At 48.4% G+C, this 24,543-nt stretch overlaps 1 protein-coding gene and 1 long non-coding RNA gene across 11 annotated transcripts in view; one reads left to right on the plus strand and one right to left on the minus strand.

The window, feature by feature from the left end:
* LOC128852172 (uncharacterized) overlaps positions 1–24,543 on the plus strand; it is a 237,699-nt gene that overhangs the window by 207,734 nt on the left and 5,422 nt on the right. For 5 of the 10 annotated variants that reach the window (XR_008449854.1, XR_008449855.1, XR_008449861.1 and 2 more), the window contains 3 exons: positions 13,483–13,583; positions 17,745–18,058; positions 20,299–21,963. This is a non-coding gene — a long non-coding RNA (uncharacterized LOC128852172). Of the gene's footprint in view, positions 1–13,482; positions 13,584–17,744; positions 18,059–18,195; positions 18,285–20,298; positions 21,964–24,543 lie in introns of those variants that run through there. The other 5 variants (XR_008449856.1, XR_008449857.1, XR_008449860.1 and 2 more) reach the window with 5 other exon arrangements.
* Positions 1–24,543, minus strand: part of ANTXR2 (ANTXR cell adhesion molecule 2) — a 102,319-nt gene that overhangs the window by 17,947 nt on the left and 59,829 nt on the right. The window contains exons 13-16 of the mRNA XM_054066343.1: positions 24,139–24,180; positions 23,020–23,115; positions 19,050–19,217; positions 17,769–17,849 (exon numbers count right to left, since the gene is read on the minus strand). Of these exons, the coding sequence (XP_053922318.1) occupies positions 17,769–17,849; positions 19,050–19,217; positions 23,020–23,115; positions 24,139–24,180 (387 nt within the window). The remainder of the gene's footprint in view (positions 1–17,768; positions 17,850–19,049; positions 19,218–23,019; positions 23,116–24,138; positions 24,181–24,543) is intronic.

The raw sequence follows: 24,543 nt of genomic DNA on the forward strand, positions 1-24,543 counted from the left end.
ACCATCATAGCCAAACCACCCTGCCACGAGAAGCGGGAATGTGGTCAGTCCGCATGGGATCAGGGCTGATCACAAAGCTGAGTCTGTTTAAACCCCTCAGTCTTCCTGCAGTGCTTGCAGCCCAACTGTCACTGCATTATAAATTCATGCCAGAGATGCCAAAAGGCCCCTTAAGTGGAAAATGTCAACATGCGAATGTTGAGCCAGAGATTTACAGCAGAACTGGAACTCCCCAGGTGCCACCGAGAAGCTTCTCGTCCCGCAACCCCTTTGGAAATCTTGGAGCTTTTGCACTGCACAGCCAGGTTTGCCAGTGGATACCCCTGCTCCTTTAGCCTAGGCTGAACTGACGGGTTCACGCACGCACTCCGATACAAGATCTGACTGGAGCTGGAGCAGGATTGCCCCCAGCCCTTCCCCACCCACCCCTCTCAGGTGAAGGCGGAGCACGTCTGCGCCACAGGACTGGAGCACCAGAGGGTGACTTCAGGGCAGCAGCAGCCTTGGCCAGAGTGAGCTGTCAGAGCAGAGACGGGCCCGTGGGCCTGAAGGTCTGACACTTGGGCATTCGAACAGTCGCGTGCCAGGCCTGCTCCTGTCCCAAAGGACAGGATTAAACTCAAACGACGAGGTTAATGTGGTAAGAAGTGGGTTTTGTTACCCGTGAACATGCAGTCCATCCTCCAACACCCACTGGCTGTCATTAATAAAAGGGTTAATTGATAAGATGCAGGCGTTTGCAACTGATGGGAATTATGAGGTGCACTACAGAGGAAATGTCCAAATTTAACTTGGACTGAAATTCTACCCCCACATGACATAGACCAGGCAGAAAGCTTTGGCTGAATCCAGACCTTGGAAGGCTGAAAGTGAGGAAAGATTCTTTCCTGCAGAGAAGTATGTTAGCTCAGCCGTAGCCTCCCCAGAAAGAGCCAGCTTATGCTCTCTCCGTCAGACCATAGCCTTTGTGGAGGCCGCTTGCAGCAAGAGTAGGATGAACAGGTAACACTAAGAAAACCAAACAAAAACTCGTCCGCTGCTGGAAGTTTGAGTGTTTGACTTCACTGATGGCACATTTTGTACCTTGGGAGAGCTCAATACAAACTACTCATTTGCCTGGGGGAAACCCTGTGAGCTGTTTGACATTTGCCGTGGCAAAACAGCTTTGGGGAAGCACAGCGACGTGCGGTCGAGCTCCCCCTTTGCATTGAGCCTGCTGAGAGTGTGGTGGCCTCTGCAAAGCCAGAACAGACACTAACAGTATAGCAGGATTTACCGTTGTAGATGCATGCGGTGTTAGTTGTAGGCATCACAAACTCACTACTGCAATGTGTCTTCTCGCAGCAACTGCTAAAGTGAATAAAAACTGCAGAAGCCAGGCACGGAACTAACTCCAGGAAACGCTCATGACACACTTATATGAGTTACCGAGGTTTCCTGTACAGCAGCCCTCTTGAAGATGTTGTCTTTGGTAAGAGCCCGGGCCAGCAGCTGTGTAGAAGAGCGATGGTGCCGATGCCCAAGTGGCGGCACAGCTAAGTGGGGGTGATGCCCACAGCTGGAGGGGTGGCTCTTGGCTGCCAAGCCCCTTCCCCAGGTACCACAGCGCTTCGGGCTTGTAAAACCAGGGAAGGCAGGGATGTTCCATTGTGCATGACTTCACATTCTTGTTGGGACCAAAAATCCGGCTGTAGACGCGCTTGTCCTTGCTCCCTTGCGTAAGCCTCTGGTGAACAGAGGTGTGCAAAGAGTTTTTCTTGACCAGTGAGCAGGCCAGGGAGAGGAGATGAAGCAACAGCACCTTGTATTTGGGAGAGGCACTGGTGATCACGTCCCTATTGCCTGAGGTGTGCTGTAGGGTTTGGACTGTTTCTGAGGGCAGGCAAGGGCAGAGATACCCGTCCGTCTGCCTGCGTGTGACAGAGGAGCACTGGTGCTGCGTTCTTCCTCTGGCCCAGGACAGCCACCGTTGTGGGAACTGTCTTCCTTGGGCGTAGCTTCTGTCCCATCAGGTAGCGCTGTACTGCAGGGAGAGCCCTCACCAGGAGCTCTGGCCTCGGCATGCTCACCACCTGAGGTACCGATCACCAGCTGGCGCCGGTGGGATTGGGTGGCAGGACTGAGTCCTTATGAGGAATTCCCAGGGCAGAAGACAGAGGATGTAGCTGCAAAACAGGCTTAAAATTCTTGGGAGGAATAAATTCCTAACGCCCTTTTGATCTCTCTGAGAGGATGTTCTCACTAAGGCGTCTCTACTACAAGTACAGAGCAGAAAAAAAAGATGTCCCTGCTTTTTATCTTTTCCTTACTTCTTCCCACAGACAAGTGATTTGCCTGCACCTAATTGAAAAGAAGAAAAAGGTGCCATAAGCTTAATTAAGATTTTAATGCAGTCACAGGCTAGAGGAATAAATCACTGCAGACTTGGTAGTGACAATAAGACAAAACAGTGCCTGCTCTTCCCCTGCAATAGCGTGAGTAACAAGTGCTGAGGAACGCTGACAGGAGGAAGGGTGCGAGGGCTGCTGCCCCACACGGGCGCCTCCACCAGGACGTGCTTGGTGGGAGCGTGCCCAAGGGGGGCTCTTGTGTGCCCTCCAGGCAGCTCTGCACACCCTGCTCCTCCATGCTCCTGCGTTCCTGTCCCCTGTGCGCTGGCTGCAGCACAAAAACGGGCAAGGGACCACCGTTGCTAGAGAGAAACGCAGAAACAGAGCGCGTAACGAGTCGGTTGCTGAGAGCAGGACAAGTGCAGGTCCTGCCGTTTCTCTGAAGCCAAGGGAAGTTTAAGTATTTGTTTCTGACCCGCACATAAAGGTCCAGGAGCCTCTCTAGTTCAGTTAACTCTGCGTTTGCACCTACAAGATCTGGATCAAAGGGCAGAGAAGACAGCTTTCCCAAAGACAATTCCATTTCCTAATGCTAGTGCTAATGAGAGTGAGGAGAACAGGTAGGATTCTTGGTGTTCGGGATGTGGGTGCATTCTTTGGAAATGCAGGCAAGAAGCCAGGAAAATGTGAAACGTTGGGGGTTTTCCTGGGTGAAATAATGGCATTTAGCACTGGTTATGAAAACAAGAATGAAATGCAAACTCTTGCTAGCTGTGTGGGCTCATTGCTGCGAGGAGGCTGGTAATGAATGAGCATGAGGCCAAGGCAGCCTCTGCCGGAATCTGTGCAGAAATCCACTTTTCGGTGTTCTGATCAACCTCATTAAGAACCCCTAGAGCAGACAAACTTTCTCGGAGTAGCACCTCCACTTGTACCAATTATATGAGTTTTTAAAGTAAAAACCAGTCATGTTGAAAAGTAGTTTGGTGACTACATAGTGTTCACTCCTTGGCTTTGTAACTTCTCCGAAATATCTCATTCTTAGTTTTTTAACATGCAGTTTTCAATTCCAGACTCCTGGAATAGAACTCCTTCAGAAGAATTATTTCAAAAACTGCTTTAGTTTAAGGGCTACCTCGTTCTTATTCAGGATGCTTAATAAATTGAGCACTTTGCAAGAATTACTGCTCATATTATAATCATTAAAAAATTTATGTCAATCACCTGAACATTAAAAAAATGCTGCAGTAAGAGAAGAAAGTTCTGAATTTTGAATTACAAGAATTAAAAAGTGGGGAGGAAAATACGTGTATATAGATCTCTAAACGGAGGCAAAATGATCCTCGCACGCGCCCACCTCGCTCAGCAAGTGGTCCCTGCAGATGGCGAGGTTGAAGCGTTTGGGCCAGGGCCACGAAGGGCAGGTTTGTGCTGTGGGGACTGCAGGGAGGGGAGGACGCTCGCAGGGCTGCGGCAGAGGCTTTGGCACAGGATGTTTGTGGTGTAATTCCAGTAGGCTGCTAAGCTCCTAAACACATTAAGCATATCCATCGCTTCTAGCGAAATCTTGGACGTTTTCGCCTGCCACTTGGAGCGCTCCCGGCTCCAGGACCCCGCTGGGGAGTGGCTCCGCGCAGGCAGCCCCTCCGTCCCTTCCGTCCTTCTACCCCCTGGCCAGCATGGGTCTGGGGGTGTGCGCCTCTGTTTGTGTGACCACTCAGCTGTGGAACTCTCCGGCTTTCTGAACTTCTAGGCTCATTCAGTGAATACGTAACTTTGCAGTTCTGGTCTTCTTGCTCTCTTTTGACCCAGCAAAATGAACTGTGGGTGCTTCTCCATGGCTCCCTGCGCTATCGGCTCCGGTGCTGCTGTGCAGCTCCTGCGGCTTTCTGACTCCTTTGGGATTTTACCAAGTGCTGGGCTGGCCGCCGCTGCGATTCCTGGCACCGAGCCTGTGAAGATGTGCCTCAGGTGCCCCCTGTGCTCCTGCTGCTCCGTGCGCCTTCAGAGATGACGGCATCACTGCGCCGCTGTGACGTGGTGCTTGCGAGGGATTTCTGAGGGGCGCGCAGGGAAGCCATGGGCTTTTATTCAGTCATGGAAAGGGTAAGAATAAAGAAAGGGGGTCATGGCATGTGGAGAGCTGGAGAGGGACTATTTATAAAGGCTTGTGGTGGTAGGACCAGGGGGAAAGGCTATAAACTGGAGAGGGGCAGATTTAGACTAGACATTAGGAAGAACTTTTTCACCATGAGAGGGGTGAGACACTGGGACAGGCTGCCCAGGGAGGCTGTGGCTGCCCCATCCCTGGAGGTGTTCCAAGGCCAGGCTGGATGGGATGTCCCTGCCCATGGCAGGGGGGTTGGAACTAGATGCTCTTTAACCCTAACTATTCTATGATTCTGTGATTCTATGAAGTTGAGCACGCACGTGAACAGTGCAGTTTGGTTTTCCTGAGCTGAGAATCGGGTGCCTCACTCGGTTGCCCTCAGCCAGGGTTGTAAAATGCAGGTTGGAAACTTATAGCACGAAATGAAGCCATCCTGTGTCACCTAGGCAGTATTAACAGGAAAGGCAGAAGGTGCTCCCCCCATTTTCAGCTTCCCCTGCCAGCTGGCACATTGTTAGTTTAAAGATGCTCATCCTCGCACGTGGCCCCTGCCAGCGAGGAACCATCTCAGACCGAGCAGTGGCTGAACAGTCAGGGCCCACATGCATGGTGACACAGACAACATTCTCAGATCACTTCCATAAGGAAAATGATGTCCCTGAATAGTGACAGTGTTATTTTAAACGGCATTTGCTCTGTAATGGGCCTAGCTGCAGTTTCGATCACACGCTGTCTGTCAGCTGAAGCAGAGATCACAGTTGGCTGGGATTTCCCCCCTCTTTTCCTTGTTGAAAGAAAGAGAAAGAAAGCAGAAAGAGGAAAAAAACCCCAAACCAAAACAGCTAAATAAAAGCCAGAGATGGCCTGATGCCAGCGATGAGGACGTCACGCGATCAGAAACTGTGCTAGCAGGGCCAGGCGGATATGCTTTCAGTAAATAATCAACGGGAGCTGTGCAGGTAGCAGCTCTGACAAACACCGTGCGAGAATCGCGGCAGTCCGGTGGCAGCAATGTGATTGCTTGGGCTGCCCCGTGTCTCTCCTGAGAGCAGCATTGAAAGGTTACGGCTATGGTTCTCTCCACTGACTATAAAACTCGCTGAAAAAGGCAAACCAAAAAACCCCTGCAGATTTCTCCCTTAAATTACGTTTCTTTTTACTTGGATAAAGTCTCCGTACCCTCTCCGAGGATTATTCAGCTGCGTTTTAACACAGAAGCAGCTCAGGCACCATCAAATTCTTGGGGCCATCTGGGCTGACCAGCTCACAGCCAGACCTCTTCATGTGAGCAGTGCTGGGAAAATGGCTGTTCCTTTCCTTCAGCGGAACCCTTCTTAACCTGCAGGATCCAGTCCCTCTTTATGGTTATGATGTCAAAACCAGTTACTCCACAGGCAGAGATCTGTGTTTCTTTTGCCACAGACAATAAATCTTTAGTGTCTTCTCCTGATACGCATCACTCCACTTGCTCTCAGGAGGCACTGTACGTCTCTCTTTCCTTCTGCCTCTTTGAACAAGGTCACTTTCCAGTGATGAAACAACTTTTCCAGAAGGTAGAGCATTCAATAATTAATACCCATGGATAACAGACTCCCAAAGCAGTGCTTTAAAACTCTGTGCAGGCTCTTCGCAGACCTGAGGCAGAGAGAGCCTTTAACGGCCTGGAGTGGCACATCTGAAAATATCAGCCTCACAAACTTCGAACGCGTCTCACTAAACTTCACTGCTGGTCTGAACGGATCTGGATCTGCTTACGCCCAAGGAAACTCAGCACTCGCTCCCCCAGCAACTGGCAGTCCTTCACTGCCAGTCTGAGCTTAGGTCATCGTGGCGCGTACAGTGTCACCTGTGAACGGCACGGACCCATCTCCTGTTGCGTTCGCTGCCGCATGTGTAGGAGCTGCAGTAGTGGCATTGGGAGAGGGAGGTTGCTTGGGAAGGTGCCTCTCCGCAGGCTCTGCCGACAGCCCCGGCGGCTGCCCGAGCGGCTCTGCCTCCCTCCTTGCTCCCAGCGGGCCTGAAGGGACAGCAGAGGGTAACAGAACTGATAAAACGATTCTTCAGAGCTGTCTGAAGAGTAAAGCCCTTGGTGCCGTGACAGTGTAACAGTGGGTAGTGCACGGTGCTGACAGGCACATAAATACGTGTGGTTTTGTACATGTCAGTCTAGTCTGGTTCAAGATCTGACTTGAGAGGCCGGGCAGCAGCCCTCCCTGACGGCAGGCAGTTCCCACTCATCCTCGTGTTCCTGGAAGCTCCAGTGAGGACTACCTGCCTGTGACCAGAGCAGCTGCACATCTGGGGTGACTTCCCGTACCTCTGTCTCCACGAAAACCTGTCAGGCATCCTCCTGTCGGCACCACCTCCCCGCGGCGGTGCCACGCTGTACTGGTTGCTCCTAGCCTCCTCTGAGCCAAAGCTTAATATTATCTTTCTTTTCCTAGGCAGAGTATTTATAGTTCTATAAATCAGGAGAGACTGACATAAAACATGTACTGAATATGCCTAAGAGAGCATTCACCGTGTGCCAGCCGAGCACATGGCTCACTTTTAAGAAGAGGGCTTTAATTACAGTCAACATAGGAAATGCGCATTTAAAGAAACAGTAAGCGTTCTTTCTGTTTTCGTTCTTTTGGACTAGTGAAATGTATTACAACGGGAAGGCCTAAACCTAGGCTGGTTTTCAGTGCTGTGTTGGCAAGTTGCTACCAAGCCCTCGCCCCTCCCTGAGCGTAAGCGCAGCATTGGCAATCGCGGACCCAAGTCAGCAGCAGGTACAATCAGCCAGAAAGCTGAGGTTTGATGTGGAACTGCCTTACACGTCAGGTGTAATGAATAATTATTTCAGCTGAAGACCAGCTCCATTTACTGCTTCTCGGACAAGCCCTCAGAGGAAGGTTTGCAGTCCTTACTGAGAACATAATGTATATTTTGGAGATGCAGAGCGGGAGACGAGTGCTGTGTCTCGGGATGGGCCGGGCAGGTTAATCCCCAGCCTCAGTGTGAATAGGGTGAAAGAACTCAGCCAGAGCGATGTGCCAAGAAACTAAAAGGTGTCTTAAATCCTTGTGATTCAAACCTTCAAGAGTCAAAACATAGAAATACACTTGCAGTTTGCACCACAGCTGTAATACTGATCTAGCAGAGAGAGACCGGCTTTCAGTACGACTCCTTGGCAGGAATTTAAAACAGGAAATGGTATGAAGTGCCAATCCAAGCTTGATGGCTTTGTGCGGTTTTTTGGGTTGGCCCTGACCGGGAGTGGTGCCGGGGACATGCGATTGCCATCGACACCCTCAGGTCAAGCTCGCGGAGAGGAGCCTGAAGCTCTGTGGGGAGGTTGGACATGGGCATGTGCCACCAGTTTGGAGGGCAAAAGGGAATAAATTGCATTTCAGTTGGGTAGGTAGGAAAACTTTGGAATACCTGAACACCAAAACAGCAAATGTGAGGAGCAGGAAGGGCTTGCAAGGGAAGAAAACACCTGACTCGCTGTGCTCCACTCGCTAAGATTCAAAGGATGCACAGCCACGGCGGGCAGGCGGGTATTGAGTCACCTATGTATAATATATACAAATCCTAGAGATGAGTTTGCAAGGACAAACTTACTGAGATTTGCTCTTTCCTTTCTTTTTCACCAAAGTGGGAAGAGTGCTGACTAGCTTTAAAATTTGTGTCATAGCTGTGGTTTGTTCCAAGGGGCAGAGCCCATAGCAAGAGCTCCACGAGGGAGCCAGTGTCGTGCCCCTTTCCTCCATTTAGTACCTACATCCCTTAGCAGTGTCTTTTACTCTGCCAACTGGAAGACTGCGTATACCGCTGCACTTGTAAAGCGATGAATTTGAGAAAACAGACTAGAATTGATAGAATTCAGAGAGTTCTAACTCACAGAATCCTAGCTCCGATGGTATATTGGTATATAACAGTAGTCCATTGTATTCTCCTACTCCGTTATGCGCCTTTCTGTTCTTTCTGTTACAAATGTTGTTATCACGGGGGAAAACAAAACCCTACTTTGGTGCCATCACAATCTTAATAAGAGGCTCCATCAGGTTGGTGAGCCACCTCTGGTCTCTGCCCGGGGCGCATCCGTGTCATGTTACAAAGGGAGCCTGTGTTGGACTAACGCACAGCTGATGAGTGTCAGCCCCGGTCTGGAATCTCGTTATGGAAATGTCTGCACAGACAAGGTTATTCCCATCCGCTGCCTGGGATGCAGCCCCACTGTCAGCGGGAGGAGGCCTTTGTAGATGTTATGGCAACGCCCGGTGAGGAGCTCTGGCTCAGCCCTGACGGGTGCTGCGGGCTTCAGGCAGCGACCCCGAGCGTTCCAGAAGCCGGGAATGGGGCAGTGAGGCAGCACGGGGAAACAGGGGAGCAGCCCTGACATGAGGATGTGCCGCCGAGGGGTGAGCAGTTGTTCCCTGGGGGTGATGCACAGGGTTTCTGTACGATTTAGAGACGCCTCACGGTTTGCAATGCTGGTGTGTGCTGGTGTTTGCTGGGAAAGTCCTTCCACAGAAGGGAGAAACATCCAGAGAGCCCATGGGCTCTGCTGAAAATCTGCAGCCCTAAATAATCAACTTTCTGCTGGGATCATACACTACTTCCTAGAGATACTTGTCCATCATTTTACAACCATTCTGAATTCTAGCAGGTTTTATGTTGTGCTATAATGTAAAATGAAATATCATCCATTTCCTTCGGCACAGAACGATAAAAAATGTGCTGTAGCTGCCGAGCACTTCCCACCTGCATTTACCCTCTCTGATCAGACACTAACATTTTGCATCCAGCACCGAAATTTATATTTCAGACCATGAAAGAATTTCTGTTGTTGCCGGTGGGGAGAAAAGCAATAATGCATTCCAAGAAAATCTAATCCTTTTTAATTTGATCAGACTGATTTAAAGCGCAGGGTCTGGATTGCCAGAGTGAAGCGAGGGCGACACTGGAGGAGGGAACTACAGACAGAAACGCGTATCAAAAGTAATGTTGCCTGAGCCCGGAGCACAGGCAGGGTGGCTCCAGGCCCGATTCCCTCTCTGTCGGGGAGTTTAGCCCACTGGAGTTTGTGAATGATTTTCCTGTAGCCTTTGTCCGCCACTGTCACCAGAAGCTGCAAAATCCATTTTGGAGTGACTTGAAAGGAATAGAGGCATTTGCATCCGTATATACTCAGTGACAGGAGGCAGCATTAAGAACGCCATTACTTGTAATTGAATTAACATCTTTTAAGGCTGTGTTTAAATTACATGAAGGCTGTGACACGAGCCATCAAAAAGCAGCACATTCAATATTAAAATTAAACGTAAAGGCTGAGGGCGTGCCGCTGTGTCACAGTGCTGAGGGACAAACTCAAATGCATCGGGACGTTCTAATTTATGGATGGATGTCAGCCTGCACCCTAAAGTGTAACAGGCTTTGGCAACGTGTGGCACAGTCACTCCTTTTCCTGGGTAGCAGCTTCCCCCTTTAGACAGAGCTCGGCAGCGGATGGAAACGAGAGATGTGTTACTCGAAGGCACTCCGTAAAGATATTGCAGCTGAGTTGTTCAGAGAATATTATGGCTTATGAAGGCTCAGTCATTTTAAAACTCTTAATACCTCAAGCGTTCAGGGGGTTTTGTTAATTCTTTATGGATCTAAAGTTCATAATGGACTTAGGCATGCAAAAATTGGTTTGAGAACAAAACTAATTCTGAATCATAGGAATGCAGTAAAAAGATCAGGAGTAATGAATACAGTTTTTGACTATTCTTTTTCTGCCTCCATCCGCCTCTGACACACAGCTGGCACACTCAGCAGCACGTGTGCGTCCTTCCCAACTTTTTACCTTCTTGTTCATTCCTTGATTCCACCAGAGCTGTGCAATCAATGTCAAGGATAATGGAACTGCTCCGTCACCCCGCCTTCTTTTGGACAATGTTGTACTAAAGCTAATGAGGAAATCTGCATGCATGAAATGATTCACATGCAACTGCTTCCAGGCTTTAGAGACTCCTGTATGGTACAGCAAGTGCCCAGGTGGGCACATTTGAGCATACTCCGAGCTTGATTAGCTACTGTTTAGCACCAGCTTATCACAAACCCATCCCGAGTGAGCGCGGCTGCTCAAGGTGTGGGCAGCCAGAGTTGCCCACGGGTGACACCAACACCTACGAGGTTACACGTAAACAGTCTTTTCGAGATGTTCTCACAGGCCTTTCCTGTCAGCCAGAGAAGTCCAGTGGACTCAAAGGAAAACTGGCCTGTTGCCCATCCCGGAGCCTCTCCGGTTCCTGGTCAGCCCACCACCACTCATCTCTGTATGAAGTGTTTGTGCCGATCTCCAAATGGCAGTGAAACCACTGTCTGAATCCTGTAAAACAGGCCAGATCCACTGCTTTTAATGTTTGCATTTTGCTTTGGGCAGCAGGCCATGGTGTGGCCCAGCACGCTTAGCAGCGAACAGGAATGTTCCGCTGTCACTTACGGAGCACTTAAAACCACAGGCCCCGCAGACCCAGCTCCGTCTCCACATGTGAGAACAATCATCTAAATAATTTGTAAAGGAAGGAAAGGCTGCAGAAATTTGTAGTGCAATTCAAATCTGCACAAACTTGAAATGCCGGTACTCTGCCTTAGTGCTTTCTTTCCTTGCCTGGGTTATGTGCTCAAATTGTGGTTCTGTCTCCTCCCTCAAAGAGGACTTGGTAAGCGTGGAATTGATCAGGCAGTTCCGTGGCTGCAGCCATGGGCAGTTGTGCCTCTGCCTAAGCTGGCTGTCCCAGCAGTAACGTGCTTTAAAATAAGAAAAGGGAGAAGCAAAGGCCTGAGTAGTAGCTCATGGAAGCTGTGGAAGACGGGAACGGGAACGGTTCTGTTTGCAGTCCATGTGTGTCTGAACGGCCAGAGGCACACAGAGACAGGGGCTGCACTGCGGTTACGCGTGACTTAAATCTGCACTTCAGAGACCACTGTTTGGAAGATAATCTAGATAAATGGCATCTATACTCAAAATGCATTAATATCAACATAAACAGAGGTGTACGTGTTTACTGTGTGGAAGTTGAATGCTTGTGGTTTCTCCATTTCCATCCCATTTTGCCAAAGCGGTGCGATGCCTCTGTGTGTGCGGCCGCTCCTCCGGCTCTTTGTCTGCACCCATACATACGACAGCATCTTCATACAGAGATGTATGCGTGCGTCAGTTTTGTGAATGTAAATATAAGATAGGCCATATGTCCAAAAAGTCCCAAAAGAGCATCTGATGTTGATATGTAGACAGTGTGTTAAGGACCTTCCTAATTAATAACCCAGATTAAAACCTCTTGGCAATCAATTAAGATTAATGACAGAAGTCATTCTCTATCACCCTACGCCCGCGTCTCGGGCTGTGAAAACCCTGGGTCGTGAAACTTTAATCCTGTTATCTGCTGCCTCCTTCATCTGAAAAGCCCGCAGATTAACACAGCAGACATTATCGACTTTACAAGCAGCCGCTCGGACAGCTGCCCTACTTTCAGCCGTTAATGGAAAGGGAACTAATCTGGTTAGGAGTGTAGGACTAGTTCGTAAATCTGGACGCCCAAGACAGTTAAAGCTGTCACATCTCTTCCGGAGAGCAGTGACTGAGGGGACCTGTCGGCTTTCTCCTTGCTCAGAGGGAGCCGGTCTCTAAGCTGGACTAATGAGGTGCTCATCATTAACAGGAACTGCGCCCCGGCTGGGAGCCGTGTTCAGGGGCCGGGTTCGGTTAGACACACGCTGCCCTCTCCTTGTTGGCAGCCAGACACCAATCAAATAGGACTGGTTTTACTGCAGCCCTCTCCCTAAAAAAGATGGTTTACGGCATTAAGAAAACAAATTGGTTTTTCCCTTTTGAATCATGTCCAGTGAACCAAATGGTTATCAACAAAAACTGCTCTGACAAATTAAATATGTTCTTTTTAGTACAGCTTGGAGGAGAGCGAGAACTGAAAAGCCCTTCAGCGGGACACAAGGTAGCTGTGGCTATAGCCAATTCACACTCCACCCAGACAAGACTGACAGGCACTATCCCCGTGCCGCCAGCACAGTTCCAGTCACTGCAATGCTTGTTTTACGAGGCCTGAAGCACCCATCTTTCAGGTAGCTGTTTGTGAACTCATACAGACAGCACGAGTCCTGGCTGCGTGCTCTGTGGCAGCTCAGCTTTCTGAAATGCTCTGTTAAAGTGTGTCATGGCTTCATGTGGTGGCACCGCCAGCAGGACCTTTGCCGCAGCACAGAGCCTGCTCTTGTCCAACGGCAGTGCTGGCGCGGCGTCCTTGCCAGCGTACCGGGTCCACTGCAGACACTTTGTCCGCCTCGCTCTGCAGGAGTGCCAGTCAGAGTGGGACAAATGTCAGGACCTTAAAACTGACCAGTAGATTCCTTTCTTTCTCCTGTGCCACTCATACGAGTGTTTGCACTCAGGCTGATGAATCCTGACGCTCGTTTTAAAAAGAGCAGCAGCACTGATCTGCACGAAAGGAGGGAGTGCCAAAGTGACTGCCTACGTAGACTGGAACATATCCTTGTATGTCCTAACACCAGAACAACATGGTTGGACTCGATGATCCAATGGGTCCTTTCCAACCTTGTGATTCTGTGATTCTGTGATTCTGTGAACATCATGTTTTAATAAAGATTATTTACTGCTGCTCCCATGGGCTGACAGGAAATCGCACTGTTAGGATAAGCACTGTTAGCCAGGATGGGGCAGCCGACCTGCACCCCGCTGAAGGGCAGCCTGCAATCCAGTTTGAGAAGAGGGAAGCTGTGATCCCATTCACAGTGAGCATCTTTTTGCAGGAAGTACTACTGTCCAGATGTTTTAATTGCAGACTGTTCTGTGGCTTCACCACAAGACAGGACTAATAAGTCCATAAATAATAATCATGCTTATCTCTTGCTTATTGCTTGCCTTTTTAGCTAAAAGGGAAGTGCCCTCTCCAAAAAAGTGTGGTTTTTTTTTCTTTCAGGCTGGCCAAGGGACAATGTTTTTTCTGAAATTTATTTCTGTGTTTCGTTCAACAGGATGTGCTGCATCATCTTGGAGAACAACCTCTGAATTCAGTCTGAACAGGACAGTTGGAAACGAGTACTCTGAAAATGTTCCCTTCCTCTCTTTGTATCAGGTAACTGAGTAATTTTAACAGTAACTTAAACCAGTATCAGATCTGTTCTGGAACTTTGGCTCCAGTTCAGCTTTTGGGTCTGTACCAATAAATTGCCTCTAGTTCCCTTCTCATCTTACACACTTCGTAACTCGTTTTGCACCTTCTTACAACTGCAGAAATGTAGAAGATTAAACACAAAACGTTTCTTTTTAAAACTCTCAGACAACGATTTCTTGAGCATCGTAATTTCCATGTTCCCCTAGGATATGCTCTACCCCACTGTCATTGAACAAAGAGCTCTGGTGAGTCAGATCTTAATTGGAATAGGAAATTACTGCTGGATGCAGTTTGAGTTTTAAATGTTTTAAACCAAAAGGTGTGCCGCTACTGAGCAGCCGCAGTCATCGTTCTCTTAGCTGTGACTTGTTCTTGCTCTGGGCATTCCAACATTTTGCAGTATTTAAAGGAGCCAAATCACCTTCGTGTTCTTGAAGGAGGTGCTCCTTGGTTAAGGAATGGACAAAGAGCTCCGCTTTTAGAGAGTACACGAGCAACCCAGAAAATGCAGTCGCCAGCCCTGCTGCAGTTCCTGCTGCCCTGTAGGCAAGCAGATGTGGTTTGGTGGGTTCCGAAGGACAAAGCCGCTCACGATGCAGCAGCAGGGGATGAGCTCTGCCGCGGGGGTAGGGGACGAGCTGCCACCGAGCGCTGGAAAGCCCCGTGGGAGCGGACAGAGAGGTGCTCCTGGGCACCGCAAGTAGACTTCTCTTTCAAAACAGGGTTTCCTGTTTTGAAACTCCAAGAACCACAGCCTCCTATCGTTTACTGTGCCACTCTACAACTGACAGGCTGAGCTAAGCACTCGAGTGTTTTCTGCCTGTCCCCAAAGCAGGAATTGGTAAAGAAACACAAGGGGAACAGTAATGTAGGTCTCATCTCAGAGCATGTTTTTACCCCTAAATCATGGGGAGCTAACAGAGTTATAATGCAGGATATCATTCTTTTGTATAACATAGAGCTGCTTACAAAGTAACATGAGCTTAAACACATTTATATTCATTCTGTAGTAAAAAAATGTAAAGCAGTTAAGTGCTAACAGGCATAAAGTTAAAATGAAGTAAAAGTGTCTTCCTTTTCATTAGGCTGTTTTGCAACAGTCAAAAAGCTGGCAGTGTTCTACAGTTTAGAAATTCTTCTAAAACTACCTAGGTTCTTTTCCCTTTTACCAGTCCCACATGTGTGCATCCTAATAGGGCAGATTCTTAACTGCAAGTGCCACAGGCTGTTTGTGGCTTTAAAAGACATTAGCGTGCATAAATGTACACTAGATTGGAATCTCAGCCATGATCAAAATGCACCAAGCAACCAGATCGTACAAAGCATGTGAACCCCCTGCTGATTACCTTGAGGTGCTCAACTGCGAGTTGGGAAATAAACACAAGGACTTAGAGGAAAGCAGAGGACCGCGGCGCAGGCCTGTCGAGCGGGTGCTAGTCTCTGTTCTCAGGCAGTGCCACTCCCTGGCAGAGGTGTTCTCTGCGGAAACAATGGCCATCGGCTCCTGCAGCTGGCTCTGCTTCCCTGGTGATCCTCACACCACGGACTGAAGGCTGCCGTAACTCCACTGACACCCTCGGACAGTTACCTGCTTTATCAGAGTACCCTAAAACTATGGGGCTATGTTTGACTTTACCCGTTTAATCCAAGAAGGAGAAGAGCAGACACAGGAGTATAAGGACAGGGTGACGCATCATTTATAAATTACCTTCTTGGTGCAGAAAACAAAACACGGCTTTGAAAACAAAACCTCCTGCTGCAGCCGCCGCCACGTTTGATGGAAGCCCTTCAAAAGCGTCCATGGCTTAATGGAGGCTGTTTGTGTGGGGACTCTGATCCATACCTGCTGTCCCCTGTCACTCCCAGGGAACGGGGCGGCAGATGTTGCAGCGCGGAGTTGTCTCTGAAGTGGTGCTCTGTCCCCGTCTCCCCACCGCAACAGAGTCAAACTACATTAGATCTCTTTATTTGTGCCCGAGGCATGTTTGGGAGCGCAGCTGTGTCCACCCCCACTCTACCTTTAGTGTTTCAGCCCCCAGGCGGCAAATGTGAGACCAAAACTGCTCTACCGCTCTCAACTGCATCTGCTGACAGTCCTGCAGCCTCGCTGCAGGCTGCCGAGGACCTCTGCCTCTGTGCGGAACAGATGTCAGCCACAACCTGCTAGCTCACACCTGTACAAGCCTCCTACCCGCACGGATTGCCAGCTGAAAAATGCATGACTCCAAGGAGTTCCCTCCGCAATCAAAGCCGCTCAGCTCGGCTGCGTGCAGCTCTCGCACTGGGCCACCCTCGGCATGGTCTGGCAGCAAGGGGGAGGTGGTAGAGGAGGCAGAGAGAGAAGGAAGAAGCAGCTCGCTCTGCTTTGATATTTCGTGCCTAAATTTTACTTACTTGATCAAAGACTGAAATTCAGCAGTGAATCCTCCTACAAGTGGGAACTACCAAGTTCTTAAACAATAAATGAAAGAAGACAAAGCAAAACAAGGATGAGGCTGCTGTTTACGACGACAGTGCTCCCAGAGCGCCTGTGTGCACGCGTGCCATGTGGCATGCACATGTGACGGCTCAGCCACATACCGCCTCAAACCCATCAGGTACAGAATGCCATCTCTGCCTACCAAGTGTGGACAAGTAATAAGACTTCATTTCCTTCCCACGCAAGGTATAAAATCCCACACTGGACAGAAACTGCGCTCCTACAGGCTCACGGGTCACACCTGAACTACCACTGGTGTAGATTTTACTCATCGGTACAGACACTGCTCCTTTTTCCAGTGGAGATACTGAAGGTTAGTGAGCCACTTTTCTGGTTTTCATAAACTGAGACATTGGTCAGTGTGTTCCCGTCAAGGCCAGAGCAGGCGGATGCCAGACTTCACAGTGGCTCAGCAAAGCCTTCCCTGGCAGGCAATATTTACAGTGACTGCCTGTCTTTATGGCCAGAAACCCTCAAAACAGGGCCTAACTGCCAGTTTCTTTTCCCGTTCAGGCACCGTTTTTCTAGGTTCCTATTTACGTTGACTTTACCTGTTGGACTTGATTGTACCGTATATTTTATATGTATATTTCCTGTTGTCATTTGTGCTACACGCAACATTCACACAGATAGCAAACGCCTTGCCAAGGTCGCAGCTAGAACAATAACACTCGTAGTTGACTGTGCCCCCTATTTCCAGCATAGCACTTGGTCATTTTGCTTCTTCCAGTATTTGTTCTTAGTTAAGCCTCACCTTTTCTTCCTTTAGAACAGCACTGAACTTCATCCTGGGAAATCACTTAAGCACCGATTACCTCTCAGTACCTCCCTCCCATTAACCCTGCTGATTCTTTTATTTCATCTTTACAGTGTATGTTGAAAAACAGTATTTTCACACCTGACCGCTGGGTGGTTTGAGAATCAGATCTGCCATGCCTGCTTCGGCCGGGGCCCTGGGAAAAAGTTCCCATCTCATTCCGAGGGAACTGTTTGCTCCTCTGTCTCTTCCAGTGTGCCACAAACAGGAATCTGAATGGCCCTTGTAGATTTGAAACACCGTGGCGATACGCGTGTTCCTCAGATAACGCTAAGATTTAACATAATGCTTTCTTAAAGAATAGCCACCAGACATACAAAATCCAGCTGCACTGGAAGAGGTTCCAATAAGAACTCTGCTTCCCACTCACAGCAGTCTTTGCCATGGAGGCCGCTTTTCCATGGCTCACAAATGTACAGGAGAAAGGATTGTCTGGGAAGCAAGTTTCCTCCCGTTTTTTCGGTGAAAGTTGCCTTTGGGACGCTGTGCAAAGCTACCTGAAGCAACTTGCCTGAAAGCTATCAGTGGTCGCTGAAATTTGAGCTGGTGTTGGTATTCTGATTGCCACACTACTCTTGGGAGTAGCTGGCTCTAAGGAAGGTTTGGGCGTTTGTTGCAGAGAGTTTACACTGAATGAAGTGTGTGCTGTGTTTTAGTTTTCCAGCAGAACACACGTAATTTACAGGATCCTTCGCTGCTTTCAGGAGATCCCAGGCTCGGCAACATTTCTGGGCTGGTGCCATGCGTCTCCCAATGCCCTTTGTTTCCCCGACGCGTTACTTTTCCTGTTGTGCCGCTCTAACTGCCCCCCTCTCACCGGCTGCAGCGGATACACGCGCCACACACAAACCTCATCTCCTTGCTGTGGTCGCATCAAAGAGACTCTGTCGTATTGCCTTCGTAACAGTGCCCACAGTGCATCGAGTCGACCCTGCGACAACAGAGCAACAGGACTATCAGCGCAATCAACTCAGCCATCGGGCAGCAGACCACGCTTCCTACGCTACCTTCCAGGGAGATCCATGGAGAGGTTTATTGATAGAACTGGGCACTGGTTCCTTAGAGACGGATGAGCAAAGTACAAACCTAAGCTGTGTCACCCCACCACACATGCTGCTCCTTCCCATCAGAGAATGCAAGGTACGTACCCCCTCCTCCCCTGAGGCAGAGTGGCTCTGACCTAACCCACGTTTACATCTCAGCCATCTAGATGCAACCCGTGTATTCACTATCACTTGGGGCTCAATTGCCACGTGTGTATCTGGTATTTGTTTTGGGTTTTTTTACAGCACTATACAGCAAGTTCTTGGCTGTTGGGAAGCCTCGGCCCTGCTGGGCACACAGTGCGCATCGACTGTGCTGCACGGTAAGTCCCACACGCAGTGAATGCAGCAGGTCCACTGCGAGCGTTCACAGCGGCTCTGATGTGTGTCAGAAACATCCTGCTCCACAAAGATGAGCAACAGGGCTCTCGTGTGTGTGGACAGCACGTCTTCAAGACTTGCTGGTGGTCAGAAAGGACTCATAAAGAGTTGGGGAGACAGAACAGTTCCGCACTCCCAGCTAAACCTGTGTATTCTCTGCTCTTACGCATTTAAAACAAGGTATTTATTGACCCATTTTCAGGTTTTAAGAGCTTGTTACAGGTTTGCAAGTGACTCATGGTATCTACAGAGAAAAATGCTGTTTATTTTATGCCATTTATTATGTTTCACTTGTTTGTCAGGCTTTTTGCATTATATTGTTCTATGTAATTTTTTGCCTTTCTTGCTTGGAAATGAGTACATATGTTTAAAACTGAGGACAAGAGCTACAGACTGTTTGTAGTTTCAGAGAGATGCTGAGATAGACCAAATGCCAAAAAGGTCCTGTAGGTTTTAGTACTCTCACTGTGCAGCATGTCCCTTTTTGGGGAAGGATAACAGAATGTGGCAGTAATGATGAGCGCTGAGGGCTAAAAACTGCTCCTGCTGTTCATCCTGAGCAGGTGTTCCCTTCCTGGATGGGACATGACAGTTGAATGGGAATGCTTGAAACAACAACGTACAGTTCAGCACGCCTGAAACTGGTGAGGCAGAAAACCCCAGCCTTTAATACAGAACTGCATTGTACTGAAGGCTAAAAAAGTTACCTTAATTGGCGTGTACCACTTCTCCTGAATGGCTGGTGAGGTAGGCTTTGGTTTAGGTGGTTTAGGATGAAAAGGTTCTTCTGGTTCTTCCGGGAGTTTCACCACGGCGTTTTTTGCTTTCTCTAGTCTGGCCCCTTCTTCGGTGGATCCTTTATCGCCCCAGCGAACCTAGGAAAAGCAGAGTTCAGACATAAGTGCACTGCACGCGAAGGATATGAAACGGTTACAGATTAGAGAAGTAGGCGAAGAAGTTTAAAATTAGAAGTTCTGAATAAACAAGAGGGGAGGTACTGAGGGGAGCATTTGTATTTAAATATATCACTAAATACGAGTCTCAGTAGCAAAAAGGTAAGGGAAATACTGAAAGATAATCTTCCTGCACATCGCGTGGGCTGCACAGGAGACAGGAGATCTGGGAATATTCTCTAATTTAACAGTGCAAAAAAATAATTTCCAGTTCTGCTTTATCCTAAAATGCCAGACCTTAACCTGGCACTGGTAAAGGCCTGGATTTTTTTCACCCACGATTTCCTAACACAGCGTGCTTGCTAAGAACCCCAGTTTAGAGAGAAGGCGGTACTGGAGCTAGTTTTGGCAGGAGCTCCTCAAAACTGCTTGGGTTTCCAAATAGTTCTGCAAGAAAGTTCTTCCTGGAGAAAGCGCAGATGAAGGAGTCTTCCTGCACAATACTGGAAAGTAAACCGTGTAGCAGTGCACGCTTTGTCACTGCCACAAGTATATAAAACACCTTCCAAGGGTTCAAAGAGAAAGCAGACCAGGGTTATTGCTGTGGGTGAGGCGAGGATGTATTTCTGCTTCCATAAAAGGCTGTAAAGAAGAAATACAGAAAAAGCCTCCCCTCTAAGAGATGATTTGTCTTGCTACAGGAATCTTTATTTGACCTTGTAACTGGTAACGCCATGCAGCGGTTTAAGCAAGGGTGTTTGCGGTCTGGCACAAAGCAACAGACCTAGACAAGACCATTACCTTGTCATCCAAAAAGAGCATTAACAGCTGTGGCTGGAGTTGGGAAGTCCTTTTTTACTAAACCGGCCCAGATACCTGTCAGTGCCAGACACCCTAAATCACGCCATGATACCACCCAGCCTGTAAGGATACAGCGAAACCCAGCAGACTCAATCCTGGCGTTACATCTCAGGTCAAGGTGACCGTTGGCTAGTCAGGGAACAGTTCCTGGCAAATGGCTAATCCTTACCACGGGACTCCACGACACACTTGTTTTTTTCAGGGACCTCCTGACTGAAGATGAAAAGAGAAGAATCCAAGTAAACACCAGAGAAGAGTGACTTCACCCCTGAGAGACAGAACCAAGAGCATTGCTGCACACTGCATGGTAGGCGTGTGTCATTTCTCTCTTGCTGCTTGCCCCTTGGAGCACTTGAAAAGTTGGCAGGGAAACAGTGGGATGCAACCGCTCTCCCATTGCAAAGGAGCACCACATCGTTTTGCTCAGCAGAGGAAGACATGCCCCTGGCCTTCCTTCTGCTACCCGAGGGAGGCAGAAGGCAGTGCCGGGTCTTGCTGCGAAAAAGCTGTAATGTGCCAGGATAACTGTGCTGTAGCGTTGGGAGAAGGCAGCAGCCTGACTCGGTCATCAGCAGCACCGTGTGCAGAATGGAAACGGAACACAGAAAATAAGGAAAATACGTAGGCCGACCAGAGTGTAGCCCTCTTCAAAAAATGAATCACTGTAAACTCACAGAATCGGTAGGTTGGAAAAGACCTTTGAGATAATCAACTCCAACCATACCTGTCCACTACTAAACCATATCCCTAAGCACTTCATCTACTTGTCTGTTAAACCCTGCCGGGGACAGGGACTCCACCACCTGCCCAGGCAGCCTCTGCCAGGGCCTGAGAACTCTTTCTGTGAAGAAGTTTTTTCTAATGTCCAATCCGGAGCTCCCCTGGCACAGTTTGAAGCCATTCCCTCTTGCCCTATCGCCTGTCACTTGGGCAGAGTCCAACATCCACCTCCCTACAACCTCCTTTCCTTGGAGGAAAATCTTAGCATGTTCTCTCCTCCACCAAGTATTTTTTACCGCTGTAATGTCCATGCAGCGAACGTGAGCAGCGAGGTATGACAGAGCTTAATTTGTTCTGTACCTCCCTTTGTTAAAAGGCAGATCATCATTTCTTGGGAGGGGGATTGCGTTGAACCTCTCTGTTATTTTGAACTTTACTGTTTGGTTTGCTCAGTGATTTCTTTTCCTCCTCGCTGAGGAGTCCTCTCTCTGCTCTGCTAGAATGGGCTTTCATGTCCAAGTAGGCCCTGCTGAGTCATTAAAATGCATCTGTATCTTTCACTGTGATCAACGGTACTTTTATGGTGTTTTTTATGAGGTTGTTAAAATGTATGTTAAACACCGTTAAAGCTATTTAGAGAGAGGTGGTGGATTCCTTACTGATAAAATGACCCTCTCCTTCGGATTAAAGCAACTTCACCCAAAAGAAACCTGAATTTGTGGAGTCTGGCAACGTAACTTTGACAGAAAAGCTTGCTGCCTGTAATGGGTGGAGTCGAGAAATGACACTGTAAAGCTTCAAAGCGATGCTGAAATACAGATCTAGGGAGAGCGAACAACTCTGGCCACGCTGTTCTGGGCTGTTGCAGAGGTGAGACTACTGGGAGGGAACGTAGTCAGGGAAGAGAAGTAGGAGAGGAGTGGGGAGCAAAGTTTGCTCATTCATTCTTTCCTTTTCTTTTTGCAAGGCAGCTGCCTGAAGAATCCAGATGCTGAAGAATGGCAGAAGAACAGAGCACAGAGGAGCGATGAAAAACAGGCAGTTGTGCTACCACGTGAACTGAAAACAGGGAGGAAATGCAATGAGCAGTCCAGCAAGTCTTTCGTTGCCCACAGCACAGAAACCACAAATCACATTTAACTGTCAGGTAAGGAATAACTTCCCTTTGACCCAGTCACCTTCATTGTCCTGTTAGGACTTTCTGCTCTCTTCTGTGATGGGGAAATACAGTGGTTTTGCCATTTTATGAACATGGATTTCTTCAGGGCGCTGACACAATTTGTGTTCTTGAGGTATCTGTCGGTTCTCTGTGTCACTGTGCAAGACCCCATTTACAAACTGTAATGATTTAAATCCTGGAACCTCTCCTGGCTCCCATCAAGACATCCAGGCTTGTAATTCTTTATGCTGGAATGTATTTTCTAGTTTGTCGCTGAAAAGCACTGCAGAAAATGTTTTCTTTCTCTAAAATCGGAAGCTCATCTAAATTAGCAGTTCCGAGCTAATTTAGATTAACAAGCAATTCTTGCATGTTCTGCTGCTGCATTTAAAATGAACTAAAACAGAGCTGATTGCTAGGCCAAAACCTTTCAAGTTTCATCACAATACATCAGCATGGCCTAGGTGGGCATTGCACACAGACGGTATCCTCGACTGAAGCTAAAAACTGCAGATAGCTGCTCTGCAAATGCCGTAAAGGCTGACTTGCCTATAAAATCTGACATAAGGACGTGCCCATAAGGATGCACATTTTTCATTCTGTTCTAATTAACATGATGCTATCACGTCTCTTCAAAGACGGGCACTGTTGTCGCTGCACGTTCCTTTGGGATCAAGCCTCTCCTTAGCATCACCGTTGTCAGTACATTTGGCTGGCCCACAGTTGCAGGACTTATGTTTCACTGTAATTTCTTCCAAAACATTCAGAAAAGGCTCTCACTCTCCCTTTCTCATTAGTCTGATGGAAAGAGCATGTCTTGAGGCAGCTATTTAAAGATCCAGTCAGATGGTATTACTGAAAGCTGCTCTTTCATAGGCAAGGTCAAAATTGCTCGATAGGGTAAAAAAATTCTATGAGGCTTATATTACTGGGGAGGAAGCGCACATTATGCCCTTGTATTTTCTTTAAAAGCCTTTGTTTCCACCATTTGCAGCCTCAGAGAGCTTGTGTTTTAGTGAATTGGCATCTCCAGATTGTACAAACCTCCATCCTTTTAATTCCTCCTACTCCTCGTCCACCGTAGTAGGAAGCATCCACTGTGGGCCACTTCTTGGTAGGCAAGGGCTCCTGTTCTTCTTCCTGGCAACAAATTCAAATACTGTTTACTCTAAAAAGTCACTTTTTTTGCCTCCACTATGTGTCTTTGTGGTATGTTTCACTGGAGCGCACAGTAACGTTTCCCCTGGTAGGAGTGAAAGATCAGGTATTTTGGTTCACCCGGCGTTTACCAATTTCCTACAAAATCTGGTGGTGTTTGGAAATGTTTTTTAATGTTTTGCATGGGAAAGCATTGGCGGCGACTATTAGCAAAGTCCAAACGGGGAATTTAACTGTGCGCTCTACTGACAATTGTGCTTTTCCTTTCTGCTAACAAAAATAAGCAAAACACTCATAAAGAGGAGGATTTGCAGTGGCTTCTACATAAAATCCACTGCCTTCAGAGCGCCGGCTCCCCAGCCCTGCTCATTGGGATTCAGCAGGCGGTGCTTGGCAGCTCTGCAGACAGAGGTGACGCAGCCCATCGCGGTCTCCTAAGCCAGCCTTTGTCCAGCCTGCTCTCGGCTGCCTCCGCTCAGCGAGGTGTGCCTGATCCTGGGCTTTACTGGCAAAGTGCACTCGAGTGTGCTCAAGCAACTGCCCGCATCAAGACTGAGGGGCGAAAATACTAGAGACACCGGAAGATCCTCTAGCGCGTTACTGCCCGCAAGAGGGAGAGACATTCCATTGTAAGGGTTCTTCAGTGCCTGGAATGCCAAAGCTGGGGAAAATGCTGTTTAAGCCATACGTGAATCTTTAGACTGTACACAGCAGCTACTCAGTCTTTCTGCTTTTGCTGCAGAACGGGAAAAATGTTCAGCTGTCTTGGGATAAAGCTCCTAAATATTTCTGTGGATTTGGCCTTAATTCATGCCACACTGAGAGGGCTGAGACAGAACAGAGATTTGGACTTTGGCCATCCCGCTCTCAGCTTAAGGCTTCCCGTGGGGCCATTCTTTCTTCTTCAGCAGCTAAGACAAAGAGCCAGACTTGCAGAACACAGGGAAGCGACGAGGAGTGGAATCGTGTAACCAGCGTGATGAGGGGAGCACCATCATACGGTACCTCTTTTGGAGCTGGCGGAGGCGGAGGGGGATCTTTGATGACCTGAAAGAGCCAAACATGTAAAAGCATAAGAATTGAACCGGCAGGATCCAAAAGCCAACAAAAAACGTTAAGAGTGAATGGTTTCCATCCGATTTCCCCACATCTGCTTGCATACTGGCAACCACTGCTGCCAGGTCCCTTGGGTATCGATTATCAAGGCCTTCTGGAAATTAACACCATCCGTCTAATAGAAAATAACATCAGTTGACTGGCAGACACTCTTTGGGCAGACGTGTCTGCCACTTTGCTTCCTGACCGGATAAGAGTCAGTCAGTCTAAGTAATAGCCAATGATGAACCCTATGGAGTTAATTAGGAAGCCTGCGAGGAAAAGCATCCCCAGGTCTATGTGAGGCCTTGCATA

Source organism: Cuculus canorus, chromosome 4, assembly GCF_017976375.1.
Source record: "Cuculus canorus isolate bCucCan1 chromosome 4, bCucCan1.pri, whole genome shotgun sequence".
NCBI classification, from domain to species: Eukaryota; Metazoa; Chordata; class Aves; order Cuculiformes; family Cuculidae; genus Cuculus; species Cuculus canorus.